General features: G+C 38.5%; 1 protein-coding gene across 3 annotated transcripts in view; it reads left to right on the forward strand.

Moving 5' to 3' along the window:
• The window catches only part of MATR3 (matrin 3), a 46855-nt gene extending 30420 nt beyond the window's left edge, over positions 1-16435 (forward strand). For all 3 annotated transcript variants that reach the window (XM_039483946.1, XM_039483945.1, XM_039483947.1), the window contains 7 exons: positions 482-652; positions 3113-3244; positions 6377-6420; positions 6514-6904; positions 13288-13681; positions 14487-14608; positions 15365-16435. In XM_039483946.1, coding sequence (XP_039339880.1) covers positions 482-652; positions 3113-3244; positions 6377-6420; positions 6514-6904; positions 13288-13681; positions 14487-14608; positions 15365-15415 — 1305 coding nt within the window. In that variant the 3' untranslated portion in view covers positions 15416-16435. The remainder of the gene's footprint in view (positions 1-481; positions 653-3112; positions 3245-6376; positions 6421-6513; positions 6905-13287; positions 13682-14486; positions 14609-15364) is intronic.
• The last annotated feature ends 1973 nt before the right edge of the window (positions 16436-18408 follow it).

Consider the following 18408-nt stretch of genomic DNA (forward strand, 5'->3'; position numbering starts at 1 on the left):
ACGTTATCTTAATGTTTAGTTTTTGCATTAATTTGTTTTGTTATATTTAAGGGTAAGATTATGTCATGGATATTTTTAGTAGAAGTCTGGGACAGGTCACAGGCTTCCATGAATTTTTCTTTATTGCCCGTGACCTGTCTGACTTTTTTACTAAAGATATCCATGATAAAATGGGAAGGGACTAGGCAGCTGCGGGGTGGCTGGGAGCTTCGGGGTCCCCCTACCCCCACGGTGGTGGCAGCCCTTGAGCTGCTGGGGTCCCCATGCCCCCCACGGCCAGTTAGCTGCTAGGATCCCACGGCAGGGGTACCTCAGCTCCCTGCCCACTGCAGGAGGCGGCAGGACCTTGCAACTCCCGGCCACCAGCCAAAATCGGTGCCTGCCTTATGTTTCAGTTGTAATGCATATTGATTTAAGTTATATAAATGTCAGATTTTTATGTAGTATTTATTTTTAAGGTTTCACAAACTCTTAATTTTAGAAACCAGAGGGGAAGCCTGACCAAAAAACGGAGCCACCAAAGCCAGAACCTGGTCGCGTGATTCACCTCAGTAACTTACCTCATTCAGGATATTCTGACAATGCTGTAATCAAACTAGCTGAGCCATATGGAAAAATAAAGAATTACATACTGATGAGAATGAAAAGCCAGGTAATTCACCCTAGACACTTACATAACTGAGTTGATTGATGCATAATTAAGTGGAAAGTTGAATAGATCTACCTGCAAAAAACCAGAGATTCTTTCAAGATTTTAAATTGGGAACTTGATTAAATGGATTGTGAGAGCTCCAAAGTGGATACTGTCTGAATATCTGAAAAACTAAGTTGAGGGGGTGTTGGGTGTTTTTTGTTGTTGTTGTTTTTTTTTTTTTTAAGTAGGGAGAAATGTTCAAGGCAGAATAAAATGTTTACATTTGATCTTGAAGATTGAGACCTCTATTTTGCCATCTTCTTTTTTCTGATTCAGTAGGGATATGGAAACTACTGGAGAACATGGCAAAATATTGGAGGAGTTTGACATTATGCCAGCATGTACCTCACTGTAAACTGTTAAGCCATATCCTAGTGGGGCGCATCTAGTAAAAGGGGAGGAACTTGTAAGCATCCTAGATCTACGAAACTATGCAGTATTGGGCACAATATTTAATTAGCTCCTATATAGGTAAAAATCTGTGGGATCTTTGCATTGATTAAAAACAATATCAAGAGCCAATCATAGATTGCTCATAAAAACCTTAACAAATAATTACATAGCAACAATAAAAGCCCTTTTTACTCCCTTACTCCTTCCAAAGATATGGCATTGCTGGGGTTTGATTTCACAAATCTGTTTGAAAATTGCATACTGAGCATGTACAGTAGATTAGAACACTTTCTTAATTAAATGAGTGGAAGCAAGCTTGAACGAGTGTGTGTGTGTGTGCATGCACAGCAAATTGTGAGTAATTACTTCAAGGTACTTACGAGCTCTGATGGTAAATTTTGTTGTCTTCACAAGCTAAATAGCTCTAGAGGCTTTCTTTAAGGCAGTTAAATGCCAAAATACATTGATACATTAATTCTTTTCATTTTCACTGTACAAATTTAAAGATCCAACAGCAATGTTAGCTGCTTATTACAAATATGTTTTTTCTGTCCCTGCTTTTCTGGCTGAGTATGTAGCCTAATGAATAAATGTTTAGTTTTTTAATTTATTAAAATATCCTATCTCAAGACACACAAATCCCACCCCCAAAAAAAACAAAACCTGCAAAAAATTTTATATAATACCATCCACAAACAAAAGTGTAACTCAATAACATAAAAACATACTCCCATCAACAAGCAAAGAGACCCTGTAAGCAGATCAGCCTTGCACCATGGTCACCACATTGGCTCTGGAGTAAAAAAGTAAATCAAATTCCAGAGTTAAGAGGTTTCCATTGAAAGCACCTTCTGAGGAGCCCCTCAAACTTCTAAATTTAACAGCTGTTATGTTGAGTGCCTGAGCAGATTGATTGTGGGGGAAGAGGTGGTTTTCTCGGGTGAGTACCCAAACCACAGAGGACATTGTAATTCCCTTAAAAAGAACTTTATATTTCCAATAGCACCTTGAGTTGTAACTGGAGTGGATGGGAAGAGTTAGAGCTCTCTGTTGGAACATTTGTGTTCCAACGATCCATCCGCTGATACTGCTAAGTGAAGGGAAATAAGTTTGAGTCGACTTCCAGTGTAGCAGTGTGCCATGTATTACATTAATTCATTGAGGAAGTGAAAGAACAATGGGTGCCTGTCAGAAGGTCCACAGCCAAGAGAAGTCAAAACCTCACGGGCCACTCAATGCTCTTCTGGGGATTCAGAAGCCTCTGAGAATGTTGCAAATGTTTTGGGCAAAGTTGGGTACCCCTCACTAATAGGGGGCAGGTAGCAAACCTACTTTATTCTCTAGTTGCTTTCCCCAGCCAGCCAGAATCTGGTTTGATCCATAACCAGATCACCCTCCTCTCAGCTGTGCGCAAAAATTGCATAGACCCTACTCACTCAGGGTTTCATGCAAAACCTATACCCTTTGTATACTGATGACATTGAGCCAAAACTGCCTCACTGTCTTCCCCAGCAAATTTATCTGTGTTAAACAGAACAGATCCCTGTATCACAGAGCTCTTGTGGGTGAGCAACTGTCTAACACTCCATTCTAGAAATTTTGAATGGAACTAGTCTGAATAGGCCTTTCAGCCCCTTAGCTTTAGCACAGAATACAATTATTGACTTGAGGGTGTTTCCTGTTCACAAACTATCATCTAATTAGATTTCAAAGAAGGGATATGTGACACTGTCTTTAACATGACTTTCAAATCAGCTGGGCTCCTGCCATGCAATTTCAGAACTTCTCTGCAGTGAAAATATTGCTTACTACAAAGACTTAGTACATCAGTGCACCTGGTTTGTGTTATCAGTATAATTTAAAACTGGGTTGGTAGTGTGTTGGAACTGGAGATGCTCATTTTGAAACATCAAGTAGGGAAATCGAAGTTGTATGATTTAAGTCATGTTCTAGTTTTAACTTTTTGTGTAATAGCATTGGTACATACACTTCCTATGTTTTTAATATGTATTCTAATCTTTTTAGGCTTTCATAGAGATGGAAACCAGAGAAGATGCTTTGGCTATGGTTGAGCATTGTTCAAACAAAGCACTTTGGTTCCAGGGAAGATGTGTGAAGGTGGACTTGTCTGAAAAATACAAGAAGCTAGTATTAAGGGTAGGTATTGTTTTAAAATGAAAACTCTAAATTGAGATGTTCTATTTTTTGGGGGGTAAAGTAAGTAGCAATAATTAGAGGGCAACTATCAAGTTTGTTTATGTAATGTAGTCATTTGTAAACTGAATGTTTCCAGTTAATCCTTTCCCTTTAAGTGTAGTTGCTGTCAGTATTCAGTGTTCTGATGTAGCACATCATGAAAATGGTGGCAAAAACACGGTGGCAAAAACAAGAAATTTGGTTCCACGGTAGATTGTTGCTGTATAAGAATGGCTATATTGGGTCAGACCAATGGCCCATATAGCCTGTCTTCCAACAGTGGCCAATGCTAGATGCTTCAGAGGGAATGAACAGAGCAATTATCAAGTGATCCATCCCCCGTTATTCAGTCCCAGAATCTGGCAATCAGGGGTTTACATCCATCGATGGCTATTTTCCACAAACTTACCTAATTCGTTTTTTAACCCAGTTATACTTTTGGCCTTCACAACATCCCTTGGCAGTGAGTTCCACAGCTGGACTGTGCATTGTGTGAACTAGGACTGTGCATCCTAGTGACTAATTGCTATAGAAAAATAAGGGGTTCTGATTATTAAATGTTTTTGTTTAAAAAAAAAAAATGTAGCAGATGATGACTTTTTGAATTAGTTGAATATGGTCCTTGTTACTCCTGTTCATGTCAGAATCCTATTCAGAATGTCTTCTTAACTATTTTTGCCTCAAAATGGTCCACCAACTTCTAATTTTACACCTACCTACTCTTCCACCTGTTCCTTCTACTACTTCATTCTTGATTTCCTTCCTTTGATTTCCACAGTTGGCAGTCATGTGTTCATTATATTGCGCTCTAAATCTCTCTTTAGTGTAGAGAAGATTTTATTTGGGGCTTTTTTGCATTTTAAGATCAAGTATTGAAACTTACATTTTATTATTTGTTGGATGCAAGACTAAGGGGATTAGTACTAACTGCAGGTGGCTTAATTTCTCATGAGTTTTTATACAGGGATGTGTTTATATAGATTCTTAAGTAATGTAAACCAACTTTGCAGTAGCAATTCTTATATTATTCCCAAAAAGAGAGGGACTTTAATTGGCTTACAAAATAGTGGCTTTTTTGGGCAGTGGAGTGCTTAGATATAATTCAAGTGTGTGTGTGTGTCTTGGGGTTTTTTTTTTTTAAATTAAGACTTTCTCCATCCAATTATAACTCTTGGAATATAAGAACTAGCATAAATCTTGATCTGAACCTTTAAATCTTGGGCTGATTGTAATAACTACCTTGCATACTCTTAGCAGGCTTCCTTTTTCTACCTGACGCCTTTCTAATTCTGTTGTACAAACTCAGTGGACCTTGCAGTCTCTATTGAAAGAGCCTCCTCCATGTGTCCTGGGCACATCTGATCCAAGGGAACTCCAAAGGGTGCAAGATTTGAATAAACAGAAATGCAAAATTCTTCAGTGGGTAGTTTCAGTATTGGTAATGGGCCTGGGAGGAGATGTATAGACTTGCAGAAAAAAGGGTTGGTGGGTAGGTTTGGTTAAAGTCAACTTTTCAAGGATTATCTGTAACTAGAAACTTTAATACACAGGATTATGTAAAGCATATAGCAACAAATTCATCTAAGAAATTTGAGTTGTGAAGTTGTCCCGCCAATACCCAAAAATGACCCATATATAAAATTAATGGGCATGGCTCAATATTAAAGGACAAAGCCATTATAGTGATTAAGACTTCAATTCAGTCTGACCTTTGGGTCAAGTGTTCAATAACAATGTTTTTGTTAAATTTGGATTTTGCTTATTTTTTCAAAACTCTTTTATATATAGGAAGCACTGACAAATTTCTGATAATTTACATGACTAATATATATTTGTTTAAATGTTATTCTGGAAGTGTACCTATTCAAGAACACATTTGTATGCACTGATCACTTTCTTCAATAAGTGTAATTTAAAAAAGAAACTCACATTAATTACTAAAGGTTCTTGAAGTCTGCTCTGAATAGTGGATAGGATTAAATGAAATTCGTTCACCTGAATACCCTGTTTGAGCTGTAAAAATCAGCTTGACAAGGCTTTTCCCCTTAATTTCTCTGATTGTATATCCTGCCTCTCTATTTTGCAGATAGGGTACATGATGAAGGGCCAGATCTTTCTTTCCATTATACTGCATGTGTGTATTTTGTGGGTGGAGGGAGGAATATAAACAGCTACTGGCGATACATGTGCAAGGGCTGAGGCAGAGTTTTGAGGCACTGAATGGCAAGGATCAAGCGGTTCATAACTGAGCACTTCAAAATGAATAATTTTGTGTAAAATCTGACTAATAGAGATGGTGGCTTTGTTTATCTGCCTTGCGATGCACTTCCTGCGTTGTAATGGGTTGTGCCAAGTTCATACAGGTAACCAATCCAATAACAGATTTCCAGTGTTAATACCACATTCAAGTGGCAGTTGTGATTCTGGACTTTCCACCTGTAGTTTTAAAAGCAAAGTCTTGATTGCACAGAGAGACAGTTTTGAAAAATTGTTTTGGTATGTCTACATTGCAAAAAAACAACAAAACCCAGCCTCGACAGCGAATCTGAGCACTACTGATTTGAGCTCGCAGGACTCATGCTACAAGGCTGTACATATTCCTGCTTGGTCTCCCCCTTACCATTTCAGAGCCTAAGTGGGAACTGCTATTTTTAGCCCCATAGCACAAGCCCAAGTTATCTGACCCAGGCTCTGAAACTCACTGCTATGGTTTTGGTTTTGGTTTGTTCGTTTTGGTTTTGTTGCAGTGCAGACATATCCTTTAAAAGAAGAGGAAGAAAATAGACCAAAGGTGTGGAGATGGGGGAAGGGGCTGTTGCTACTAAAAGGAAAGTAATGTTGCAGTTCTTAAGCCTTTAAGCCATCTGTAATAGGACTACTTAATTAATGTAACAGCACCTCTGGTGTTAGGGAAGAGCCACCACTGGAGTTTTCTCCAGAATGCCTTGAAGAAAGGTGAAGACATCGAACATGGCCAATGGAATTGAGTAGCCAAGGTGCAATTCATGCTCTGAATGAATCCTGTAACAACTGTGTGTGTTAATACATAGTGTGTACCTGCCATACCTTATGAAAGCTTTTTTTATTTTTTAGATTCCCAACAAAGGAGTTGAACTACTGAAAAAAGATAAAGCTAGGTAATGTCGTCTTTAAATATAATGTATTAAAAACCCTGAATTGAAATAGTTAAACCAAAAGATAATGAAGATAAATATTTTTCTCACCTACAGAAAGAGAACGTATTCTCCAGATAGTAAAGACTCTCCAAGTGATAAAAAATCTAAGACAGATGGAACTCAGAAAACTGAAAGCGGTAGTGCTGAAGATAAAGATAAAGAGGAGAAACAGGATGATGATGCTGAGAAATCAGCTGCAAAAGGCAGTGAACAGGCAGACCAAGAGGAACCCAGTTTACTTCTTGAATCTGAAGATGAGCTGCTAGTAGATGAGGAAGAAGCAGCAGCATTGCTAGAAAGTGGCAGCTCAGCAGGAGATGACACTGATGTTGCTAATTTAGGTGATGTGGCTGCTGAGGAGAAAAAGGATGCAGCAGATGACACTACCACAAAAACTGAAGGAAATGTTGGCGCTACCCCAGCAGCAAAGAAAAAAATTAAAAAGGTAATCAGATAGCATGGTGCAACCTTAGCTGTATAATTTGTGCTCCTCCACATAGTTCCAATTCTTTTGTGCAGGACTTTAAAACAAACACCCACACGTAGTGTTCTGGAAAGAAACCATATGTGTTAGACTTTTCTGTGAAGAAAATACAGTACCTCAAACAATGTGATGCTGATTTGAGATCAGGTATTCAAAGTAGGGTGGACAGAAATTTAAAAAAAAAAAAATCTTATTTGGATACATTTTTCTTCTAAATCCATTTAAAATTAAATTTAAAATAACCTATACTAATTTGTAAACATAGTATAATTAGAACTAGCCCTGGGAAGGGTTACGGAAATTGTGAATTTGAATAAGGTCTGTGAAACCGAGCAGCACTGTGACCTGGTACACAGGGTAGCCGTTCCAGTCAGGTTTGGCTCATCTGCCTCTTCATCTCCATTTACAGAAGAGTGGACAGGCCAAATCTGAGTGGTGCTGCAACCACAGGTGCCAGGTTGGAGCTGGGACAGCCATGTGGGACAGGAGCAATCACTGCAGTGTGTGCGTGACGCAGGCTCGCTCTCCAAACCTCCCCACCTCTCCAGACTTCATCTTTCAGCATCCCTTGACCTTTCTGTGACTTGTCGCCTCCCCCGCTGCCATCTATACCATGATATTTACTAAAAAATTCCATGCCAAAATCATAGCCTTAAATATAATCTATTAAAATATTACATACAATTCCAAGCAGGCCATGTTTGCTGCCAAACTTTCAAAGTCAAACCACTGAACTGGTAGGAATCACTGGCTAAGTGCCTGGAAATAGAGTTTGAAGTGCTAAAACCAGTAGCCTCTTCTGCAGGTGCAGAGAGAATATTTTCTTCATTTCAGTTAAATAACTAGTTCAGTCAGAGTTGAGAAACAAGACTGAGAGTTGAAAAAGCAGGAAAGCTTGTATTCCCATTTCTAATCTATGGAGCAAGTGATGTGAGGAAGAGATCTAGTCCTAAAAACTTACAGGGCATGGTGATCAGAAGCAATCAGTTCACCTCACTAACTAGAGATAATACTACTCTTTATATAGTAGATCAGTTCATTTTAAATGAAATACATGCTTTTATAAATGTTTTCCTTGTTTCCAGTACATTTAAGGTACTTTTATTTAACTAATAAACAAAAAAATAAATAGTTTTTGTGCCATTTTAATTGAACTATAGCTTGACAGAATCCCAAGTAAAATTAATCATTTAGTCCTATTGGATTGGAAGCCCACCCATGGCTAAAGGACCATCCCACAGCCTATGGGGAGGATCCACTGATATGGGGGGGCAAAAGAAAAAATAACTGATAGGTGTGAAGGTTAAAGGACCAAAAAAGGGAACCTGAAGGGGACACCAAGCAGAGAACCCCAAGAGTGTCACAGGAGCCAGCGGACGCTGCCCAGAGGAACTTTGCTAGATGCATGAACGGAGGGAGGATGAGAAATAGACTCCACAGTCGCAGAGAACCCCCTCAGCCAACATCTTCTCCCTGGTGTTCTAGATTGCCACTTTGGCCAATACTAGGAGGAAGCTGACAAGGAGGTCCCGCGACTTTGTGGTGCCACAGATAAGGTGTGCGTATATGAGAAGGTGGGGGGAGAAGTGCAGCCAAAAACGTAACAGTAAGTCTAGGAGGAGCCAGAAAAGGGGCTGTAACCTGGCACACTCAAGGTAAACCTGTGCCAGGGTCTCCCTCATGCCGCAAAAGGGACAGGCATTGGGGATGGGGATGAACTGCACCAGGCACATGCCTGTGCTGATGGCTCTCTGAAGGAGCTGCCAACCAATATACCTGGCAGGCTGTAGGACTAAGGTGGAATATAGGCTGGCGCACCGGGGTTGTTCATCCTCAATAGGTAGCAATAGGTTCCGCCACTTAGCATTGGGGCACGAGGGTGAGGAAATGGAGAGTATGGAGCATGAGTGTGTACAGGTGTGCCCGTGCGTGGTTCAAAAGCAAACCGGCTGCAGGGTCGCGCAGCTGGCTCGAGGGGGGACGGCCGGAGGGAACTCAAGGGGAAAGGTCCCTATAAAGAGATCCGGAGGGCCTGGAGTGTAGGGTGGGCGGGGAGCATGCTCCTGCAGGACCTGCTCAAGGTAAACCTGAGAGACTGGTGACAAGGCTGCTGTCACCTCCTGAAATACGTGCTGTGGAGTTTGAAGGGTGAAAGCCCCATTCACTGAGCAAGCGCAAAAGGATCCACCCAGTCTCCCCGGTTGTGATCCAGGAGGTCTCCGATCCTGGTGACTCCTGCCAGGACCGACCTCTGGTATACAGATAGGGAATCCACCTGCACATATTAATCATCTAATAAATAGAAAATGCGTCGGCCATCATTTTCTAACCCTCTTCCCCCCCCACCCCCCCAAAAAAATCTGAATAAATGTGTTGAGCTATATAATTGCTTAAGTAAATGTTTATAAATATAGCGTATTCTCCTGGTTAGCAGAAAGTTCCAAATTATACCAACCAGTGAGAATCACAAAATAACTAAAATACAAAACAAGACTAAAATTGATTTGCATCAAGATTTCTTGCTTACCTGTTTAAATCATTATTAAAATGTTTTAGATTTAAAACCATCCACCTTGATGTAAATTTTAATAGGAACATGCTGTAACTTTTGGTTTCCCCACCTCATTTGTGTGATGGCTTTCTCTGTCACCCTGTTGATTGCAGTCAGTATCTCAGTGGTACCTTTTCAGAGATTGCCTCAACTGAGTGCTCCAGCATAGGAACGATTTTCTCCCCAGCTGCTTCATGAGGTTAGAAGGTTGTCTGCCCTTGAAGGGCAGACCTTAGTGACCATGCTAAAAGTAAGGTTTATTAAGAATAGAGTGTGTCGGATATAAACAAAATAAATAGTATGTATAACCTAGCTAGCTTGTAGCGTCAGTAAAAAGCTAGGTAGGTACATCTTGGATTAGTTATAGTAAGGTAAGCCATATATTTCTAGTCAACACCTTTATTCATTTCTCCCCTCAGACTTTTTCAGGTTTTTAAATTTGTACCTTCAGGTACCCTGAAATTTAGGATCCAGTGGGAATGTCTTCCAGATTGTAAATATCTTTAAATTACTTTGCTGCAGAGAAACAAAAGATAATTTTATTTTTTTTACATAAGAACGGCCGTACCGGGTCAGACCAAAGGTCCATCTAGCCCAGTATCTGTCTACCGACAGTGGCCAATGCCAGGTGCCCCAGAGGGAGTGAACCTAACAGGCAATGATCAAGTGATCTCTCTCCTGCCATCCCTCCCCATCCTCTGATGAACAGAGGCTAGGGACACCATTCTTTACCCATCCTGGCTAATAGCCATTTATGGACTTAGCCAACATGAATTTATCCAGTTCCCTCTTAAACATTGTTATAGTCCTAGCCTTCACAACCTCCTCAGGTAAGGAGTTAGACAAGTTGACTGTGCGCTGTGTGAAGAAGAACTTCCTTTTATTTGTTTTAAACCTGCTGCCTATTAATTTCATTTGGTGACCCCTAGTTCTTGTATTATGGGAATAAGTAAATAACTTTTCCTTATCCACTTTCTCAACATCACTCATGATTTTATATACCTCTATCATATACCCCCTTATTCTCCTCTTTTCCAAGCTGAAGAGTCCTAGCCTTTTTAATCTTTCCTCATATGGGACCCTCTCCAAACCCCTAATCATTTTAGTTGCCCTTTTCTGAACCTTTTCTAGTGCTAAAATATCTTTTTTGAGGTGAGGAGACCACATCTGTGCACAGTATTCGAGATGTGGGCATACCATGGATTTATATAAGGGCAATAATATATTCTCAGTCTTATTCTCTATCCCCTTTTTAATGATTCCTAACATCCTGTTTGCTTTTTTGACCACCTCTGCACACTGCGTGGACATCTTCAGAGAACTATCCACGATGACTCCAAGATCTTTCCTGACTCGTTGTAGCTAAATTAGCCCCCATCATATTGTATGTATAGTTGGGGTTATTTTTTCCAATGTGCATTACTTTACATTTATCCACATTAAATTTCATTTGCCATTTTGTTGCCCAATCACTTAGTTTTGAGAGATCTTTTTGACCTTTCTTCACAATCTGCTTTGGTCTTAACTATCTTGAGTAGTTTAGTATCATCTGCAAACTTTGCCACCTCACTGTTTACCCCTTTCTCCAGATCATTTATGAATAAATTGAATAGGATTGGTCCGAGGACTGACCCTTGGGGAACACCACTAGTTACCCCTCTCCAGTCTGAGAATTTACCATTAATTCCTACCGTTTGTTCCCTGTCTTTTAACCAGTTCTCAATCCATGAAAGGACCTTCCCTTTTATCCCATGACAGCTTAATTTACTAAGAGCCTTTGGTGAGGGACCTTGTCAAAGGCTTTCTGGAAATCCAAGTACACTATGTCCACTGGATCCGCCTTGTCCACATGTTTGTTGACCCTTCAAAGAACTCTAATAGATTAGTAAGACATGATTTCCCTTTCCAGAAACCATGTTGACTATTGCTCAACAGTTTGTTTTTCTATATGTCTGACAATTTTATTTTTAACTATTGTTTCAGCAAATTTGCCCGGTACTGACGTTAGACTTACCGGTCTTTAGTTGCCGGAATCACCCCTAGAGTCCTTTTTAAATATTGGCGTTACATTAGCTAACTTCCAGTCATTGGGTACCGAAGCCAATTTAAAGGACAGGTTACAAACCTTAGTTAATAGTTCCGCAACGTCACATTTGAGTTCTTTCAGAACTCTTGGTGAATGCCATCTGGTCCCGGTGACTTGTTAATGTTGAGTTTATCAATTAATTCCAAAACCTCCTCTAGTGACACTTCAATCTGTGACAGTTCCTCAGATTTGTCACCTACAAAAGCCAGCTCAGGTTTGGGAATCTCCCTAACATCCTCAACCGTGAAGACTGAAGCAAAGAATGCATGTAGTTTCTCCGCAATGACTTTATCGTCTTTAAGCGCTCCTTTTGTATTTCGATCATCAAGGGGCCCCACTGGTTGTTTAGCAGGCTTCCTGCTTCTGATGTAGTTAAAAACCATTTTGTTATTACCTTTGGAGTTTTTGGCTAGCCGTTCTTCAAACTCCTCTTTGGCTTTTCTTATTACACTCTTGCACTTAAGTTGGCAGTGTTTGTGCTCACTTCTATTTTGCCTCACTAGGATTTGACTTCCACTTTTTAAAGGAAGTCTTTTTATCTCCCACTGCTTCTTTTACATTGTTGTTAAGCCATGGTGGTTCTTTTTTTAGTTTTTACTGTTTTTCTTAATTTGGGGTATACATTGAAGTTGGGCCTCTATTATGGTGTCTTTAAAAAGGGCCCATGCAACTTGCAGGGATTTCACTTTAGTCCCTGTACCTTTTAACTTTTGTTTAACTAACCCCCTCATTTTTGTATAGTTCCCCCTTTTGAAATGAAATGCCACAGTGCTGGGATGTTGAGGTGTTCTTCCCACCACAGGGATATTGAATGCTATTGTATTATGGTCACTATTTCCAACCGGTCCTGCTATAGTTACCTCTTGGACCAGCCCCTGCGCTCCACTCAGGATTAAATCTAGAGTTGCCTCTCCCCTTGTGGGTTCCCGTACCAGCTGCTCCATGAAGCAGTCATTTAAAGTATCGAGAAATTTTATCTCTGCATTTCGTCCTGAAGAGAAATGTTCCCAGTCAATATGGGGATAATTGAAATCCCCCACTATTATTGGGTTCTTAATTTTGATAGCCTCTCTAATTTCCCTTAGCATTTCATCATCACTATTACTGTCCCGGTCAGGTGGTCGATAATAGATCCTTAATGTTAGAAATTTCATGCTCTAATAAAAATATATCTATAGAGATTCTATGGAACATGTGGATTCGCTTAAGATTTTTACTTCATTTGAATCTACATTTTCTTTCACATATAGTGCCACTCCTCCCCCTGCACGACCTGTTCTGTCCTTCCGATATATTTTAAATTGCCATTCTAAAATTGCAACTGTTTTAAATCTTATTTTGAATCTGAATAGTTGTTAATTTACTGCAGTGAAAGAATCCAACATAATCCAGTGAAGCAAGTGCAAAAAGCTAAAAACCAAAGGCGAGATGGAAACCTGGCAAAATTAAAATATTTTGAAACTTCAAAATAAAATAAGTATTCTTCAAATCAAGCAAAAAATAAGCAATTCAGTATACCCATTCTTATGATTTGAACAGTGTTTTGGAAGTATATAGGTTAGCTTCAGGGAGAGGAAATACAGGATTCTTCAAAAAAACGCAGTTAGTCTTTTTTTTCTTTTGTAACTTAAAAAATTAGAAAAATTATACTTTTACACATGTAAAATAACAGTTGTAGACATGAAAAACCTCTTTATCTCTCAACAGCGATATGTGGGTGGCTTCCCCCAGAGCATGGAAGGTTTTGTCACTCTAGATGAGGTTGGTGATGAAGAAGACTCAGATCATCAGAAACTGCGTAAATCGGGGATGGCAGTTAAATCTGCTGGGAAGAATGATGATAGTTTGGCTGAAATTAAGGTAGACAAGATTGAGGAACCAGAGCAGGAAAATGAGACCTTGGAAAATGGAACCAAAACTGAGGAGAATATGAAGACAGAAACTGTTGAAGTTTCTGACAACACAGCAACCCAGGATACGGAGAAAAATACAAATGAAAATACAGATGCACAGGACGAACAGGAAACAAAAAGCATCCAGGAGAAAGCCGTTGTTCCAGACGAATATAGAATTGGACCATATCAGCCAAATGTTCCCGTTGGTAAGAATTTCCCCATCTCTTTTCAAATGCCCTTTTTTGCATTATGTAACATTAACTATATCGCTCAGGGGTGTAGTTATACACACCTAACCCCCCAGTGTAGCAGCACTATGTCAGCAGGTGAGCTTCTGCCACCGACATAGCTACCTCTTCTCTGGGGAGGTGGATTAACTACACCAACCGGAGAACTCTCTCCTATCGGCATAAAGCATCATTAAAGTGCTACAGCAGTGCAGCTGCATTTTAAGTGTAGATTTTCCCGTAGACATTGAAGTAAGGTCAAAGATTGCCATTTCATTTTTAGGACTTCACGCTCTTTCCATGATATTCTCTGGTCCCTTTTACTCTTCGCATGCAGTCTTTGACAATGGCTTCTCTCCAGCCTGGAATTATGATGGAGACGTATTATAACAGCACAAAACATATATCAGTAGTGATGAGTTAGTTTAGATTGATGTATGAAATCTCCTTGTAATTGTCATAATGACATGGGTAATGTGGGGTAGAGATACTTTAATGTTGAAATTAACACTATGTATTGTACCTAAAACCATTGCGTACCTTTTTGAAAAGGGAACCAATAGAAGGGCCATGTTTTAATCCAAAAACATGCTAAAGGCCAGTGTGTACATATTTAATTACAGGCTCTGGTTTGAACAAATAAAAACAAGATTATTTAAAAGAAAGCAGCTGTTCAATGCAAATTGAGTTGTTACTGTAAGGTTCACTTAGTGAGCAATATATTTGAGGTTTTAAAAATTATTCTAATTCATTCTATTAATTACTTTGTGGTCTACTTCTCTAGGTGTGAATTATGTGGTACCCAAAACAGGGTTTTATTGCAAACTGTGTTCCTTGTTTTACACAAATGAAGATGTTGCAAAAAAGACCCATTGCAGCAGCCTTCCACATTATCAGAAGTTGAAGGTAAGGTAAAACTATCCATTTTAAGTGAAGTGATTCTTTTTTGGGAAGAAGTAAGGAATAGATTTGTTGAGGCTTCATTGAAAGGAAAAAACAAATTCATTCACTTAGAACACTGCTTCATATCACTGTAATTTTAGTTTTAAATTAATCCTCACCAAGGTTGCATCTTGGAATTTGAATGCATAATAAACAATTCAAGTATGGGACCCTATGATTCTCTGTGAATTGAAAATATATAGGACTTTTTTATTGCAGTACAGATAAGCTTTAGAATAGTTTTGGAGAAGGAATAAAAGGTGACTGAATCTTGTCCCTACAGTTCCTTTGAGGATGACTTATGACCAAAAACTGCAAGACCAAATCTAGAATTTTTTTTAAATAGTACTCCAAACCCTAGAGTTTCTGATTGAGTGAAATGTTGTTCAATAGCACAACATATGTTTATGCTGTTATCATAAACTTGTGTACTATGAGCTGCTCTTTGAAATTGTACGGGGGGGGGGAACCTAACAGGTGGATCATTTATGTATCAGGTACAGTAGAAAAGCACCAGGCATATTTTGCCCAATGCCAGGCTTATTTGGCAGTCAAATAGTTAATAAATTGTATAACATATTACTATTTCATACATTTAAGTTCACAGATCTGACCACTTTTAACTCAGTTTTATGCTTAGAATTATGGTCTTATTTAGTTCATCTAATTCATTCCCTAATCAGGTTGGCTTTGTTGTGATTGATTTCTTTTTTGTTACAGAAAATTCTGGATAAAATGGCAGAAGATCACAGGCAAAAGAAAGAGGCTTAAGTGCAAAAAAACTTGATTCAAGGAAAGTGGTTTTGTTTTTAATGTTAACCTTTTTTAAATGCAGTACAAATAGTAGATGGAAAATACTATACTCTTTTTTTTTGTTTTTAGTGAAATACAGTAGGCATATAGCTCTGTTCATGTGTTAAATGTTATAACATAAATGAAGCTAATAGAAAATTTTTGTTCATGAAAAATATGGGAATGCCAACAGAGGAAAGTTTTCTTTCAATTGATATTTCAAGCTACTATAGAAACTATTGCACCATTATGAAAGCTCATGTACAAAAAGCAAACTTTATATAAATCTACTGTTTTCAGGCTTCAAAAAGTTAGCCTTCAATTTTGATTCCATTCTTCAATAAAAAATAAAAAATGGTATTGTATTTTTATTACTTTCATCTAGAACATTCCAGATTTCAGTCTGAGCCTAGCATATATTTAATTTGGAGTGTGAGACTGTCGTTGCATTTCACTTTGGAAAGTCTTTAAATGTAAAGGTTGCATTTTTAAAATGTTGGATGCAGTTTCTTTTAATGTCATTGCTGTTATCTAGATAATAAGAAAATTAGTAAGTAGTCAGGTTTAAAATTTTGTGATTCTTTTCTAAGTTCTTGATAGGTTTTTTCCCCTGTTCTATTATTCAGCGTACTTTGTAGTGAAATGTAAAGTCCTATTCTTCTCTCTGACCAGTATTATTTTCTTGAGCTCTTACTGCTTGCTACTTGAATCCTGTAGCTGTCATACATCTCTGATATAAGCAAAAGCAGCATTTGAGTCCTGAAATGTAAAAAAAGTATCTTTATATTCTTCATATGTAATTTTTCATACCTGCATTTTAAAACTGGTTTGGTCAAATTCCTAGAACTGTGCTATTAATGTGCCTGCACATGTGACATGTGATCAGGAATTTGCATGTATAATCTGTGTTTATCTGTAGTCTTTCTGATTATATACTGCTTATTTGTGGATACAGGTTACTAAAGTGATTTACCAATAAACAAACTTAGGCAACAGTAATTTTGTTTTTGTTTGGCATGTTAAGCAATGTGTTTACTGTAGTTGTGACCAGTGTGTTCATGGTATCTGATTAATTCTCAGAACATTTAGTGAATGTTTTTAATTCTGCTTGTTTAACAGTTTGTGTGATTTAGTAGCTCATTTGCTACTCCCCTTCCTAATGCATGCACACTGCAGCACAATGAATTAAAATGCCTCTTAGTGAAATGGTTCTAGGCGCTTCTGCTAGTGAATTTATTGTTCCTCTTGGAAGTAATGCATTTGCATTAATGCTAAGATTCAAACTCCTTTAGATTTTCATGAATGAAGATCATTAAGAGTGGCTGAAATGTAAAGAGACACTTTTGACTTGCACCCAATGCCAAGGGATGCAACTTTTTTTCTGTGAGAATTATTATGTTTGGATTAAGTGAGAATTTAAATTGATACTGTATGCAGCTTTCTGAACATCAGCAAGATATAAGGGTGAAATGCTGCTTGGCTTTGGGTGAACAAATCTACATTAATTAGCACAGCCTAAAATGCTGTCAAAACAGAATTAAATATTAATTTAAAATCATTCATTTTTCCGTATTTCCTTTTCAGTAAGCAAGCTGTTGTGATATTCTTTACTTTGCATTCTTTGCTTTGCATTGTCTTTTTTAAATTAATAGTTAATTGCTGATCGTTAAAGGGATAATCAAAGTAAAATAACTATATACAGTACACTTTGAACAGCAATTCTGCCAGTAGGCTGTACCCCTTAGAAAGAGAAAAGAGTAAATCCCTGAATAAGACTTGCAATATAAATCCTATAATAGTTCCATTGACTTAGTTAATATAGAGGCTATCCTGCCCTTAGTGCAAATGGCAACAGATGAATGGGAGATGGTTCCAGGAGTGCACTAACTGACAAGTTGGAGGATGTGATGGATTTGACTTTTCCCACACTAAACTTATTTTTGGCAGTCAATCTGTTTAATAGATTTTGGAGGGGATGTGGAGAAAGTTGCCTGGGGGGGGGGGGAGGGAGAAATCTGGCTCTTAACAGCATATATAGCTGACTGATGCATTTAAATGCCCCCAAAGCTGTCTTTTTAAAAAGCAGAACACACACCCCCCCCCAAATTTAGCCATTTAAACATCTTATAGCAGCCCTCCTCAATACTAGACAGTTTAGTGATTTAATATCCACTGTTCTCTCAATGAAGTGGTAAATATTGAAGGTATATTATTACAGTACGGATAAAACATGTAATATATTGAATGGTCTACAGGTGTTGAGCATAAAGGGATCTTTAGAGAATTAAAGACAATAGTGTTGTCCTAGGGTGACATAGTCCAGAGATCAGCTATTCTAGAAATGCTGTACACTGAGACCCAGATTTCAAGGGTATTTAGGCACCTAAAGATTCAGAGACGCATCTAATCTATCTAGGTTTTTTTGAAAATCCAGTGAGGTGCTCTCTGAATCATTAGGTACCTAAAGATATTTTAAAATTCAGCCCTATGTCCTTTATAGCTGCCTTACCTACCTTATGCACCTGGTAATCTCTTGGAGGGTATAGTACAGAATTTTTTAAAATAACTGTTACTAACTACTGATAACTCAAACCTACTCCAACCATTGATAAGGGCAGCAACTTCTACCTACACTGAGTTGGAGTGGATGCATTCATTGTATGGTTTCTTAATCAATATAGTAGTATAAAAAAGGAAGCAAATTGTCCATCTGATAACCCCCTTCCCTCAAAATAATCCAATCCTGGGAACATATCAAGAACATTCTCATACTGAAATGCACAGACATATGCCAGGTGTCTTGGGGCTTTGTACGTAACTAGCACCTTGATTTGGTCCCCATGGCAAATTGGGAGCCAATAGAGCATTGTAAAAGTGATTTACAGATCAGACTATGATGCAGAAATCAGGTGCCTGCTGTTGTCAGACGCTACCAGAGTGGTGCTCTGCTCTAGTCAATGTTGATTTCAGTT

The sequence above is a fragment of the Mauremys reevesii genome, linkage group 8 (assembly GCF_016161935.1).
Source record: "Mauremys reevesii isolate NIE-2019 linkage group 8, ASM1616193v1, whole genome shotgun sequence".
NCBI lineage: Eukaryota > Metazoa > Chordata > Testudines > Geoemydidae > Mauremys > Mauremys reevesii.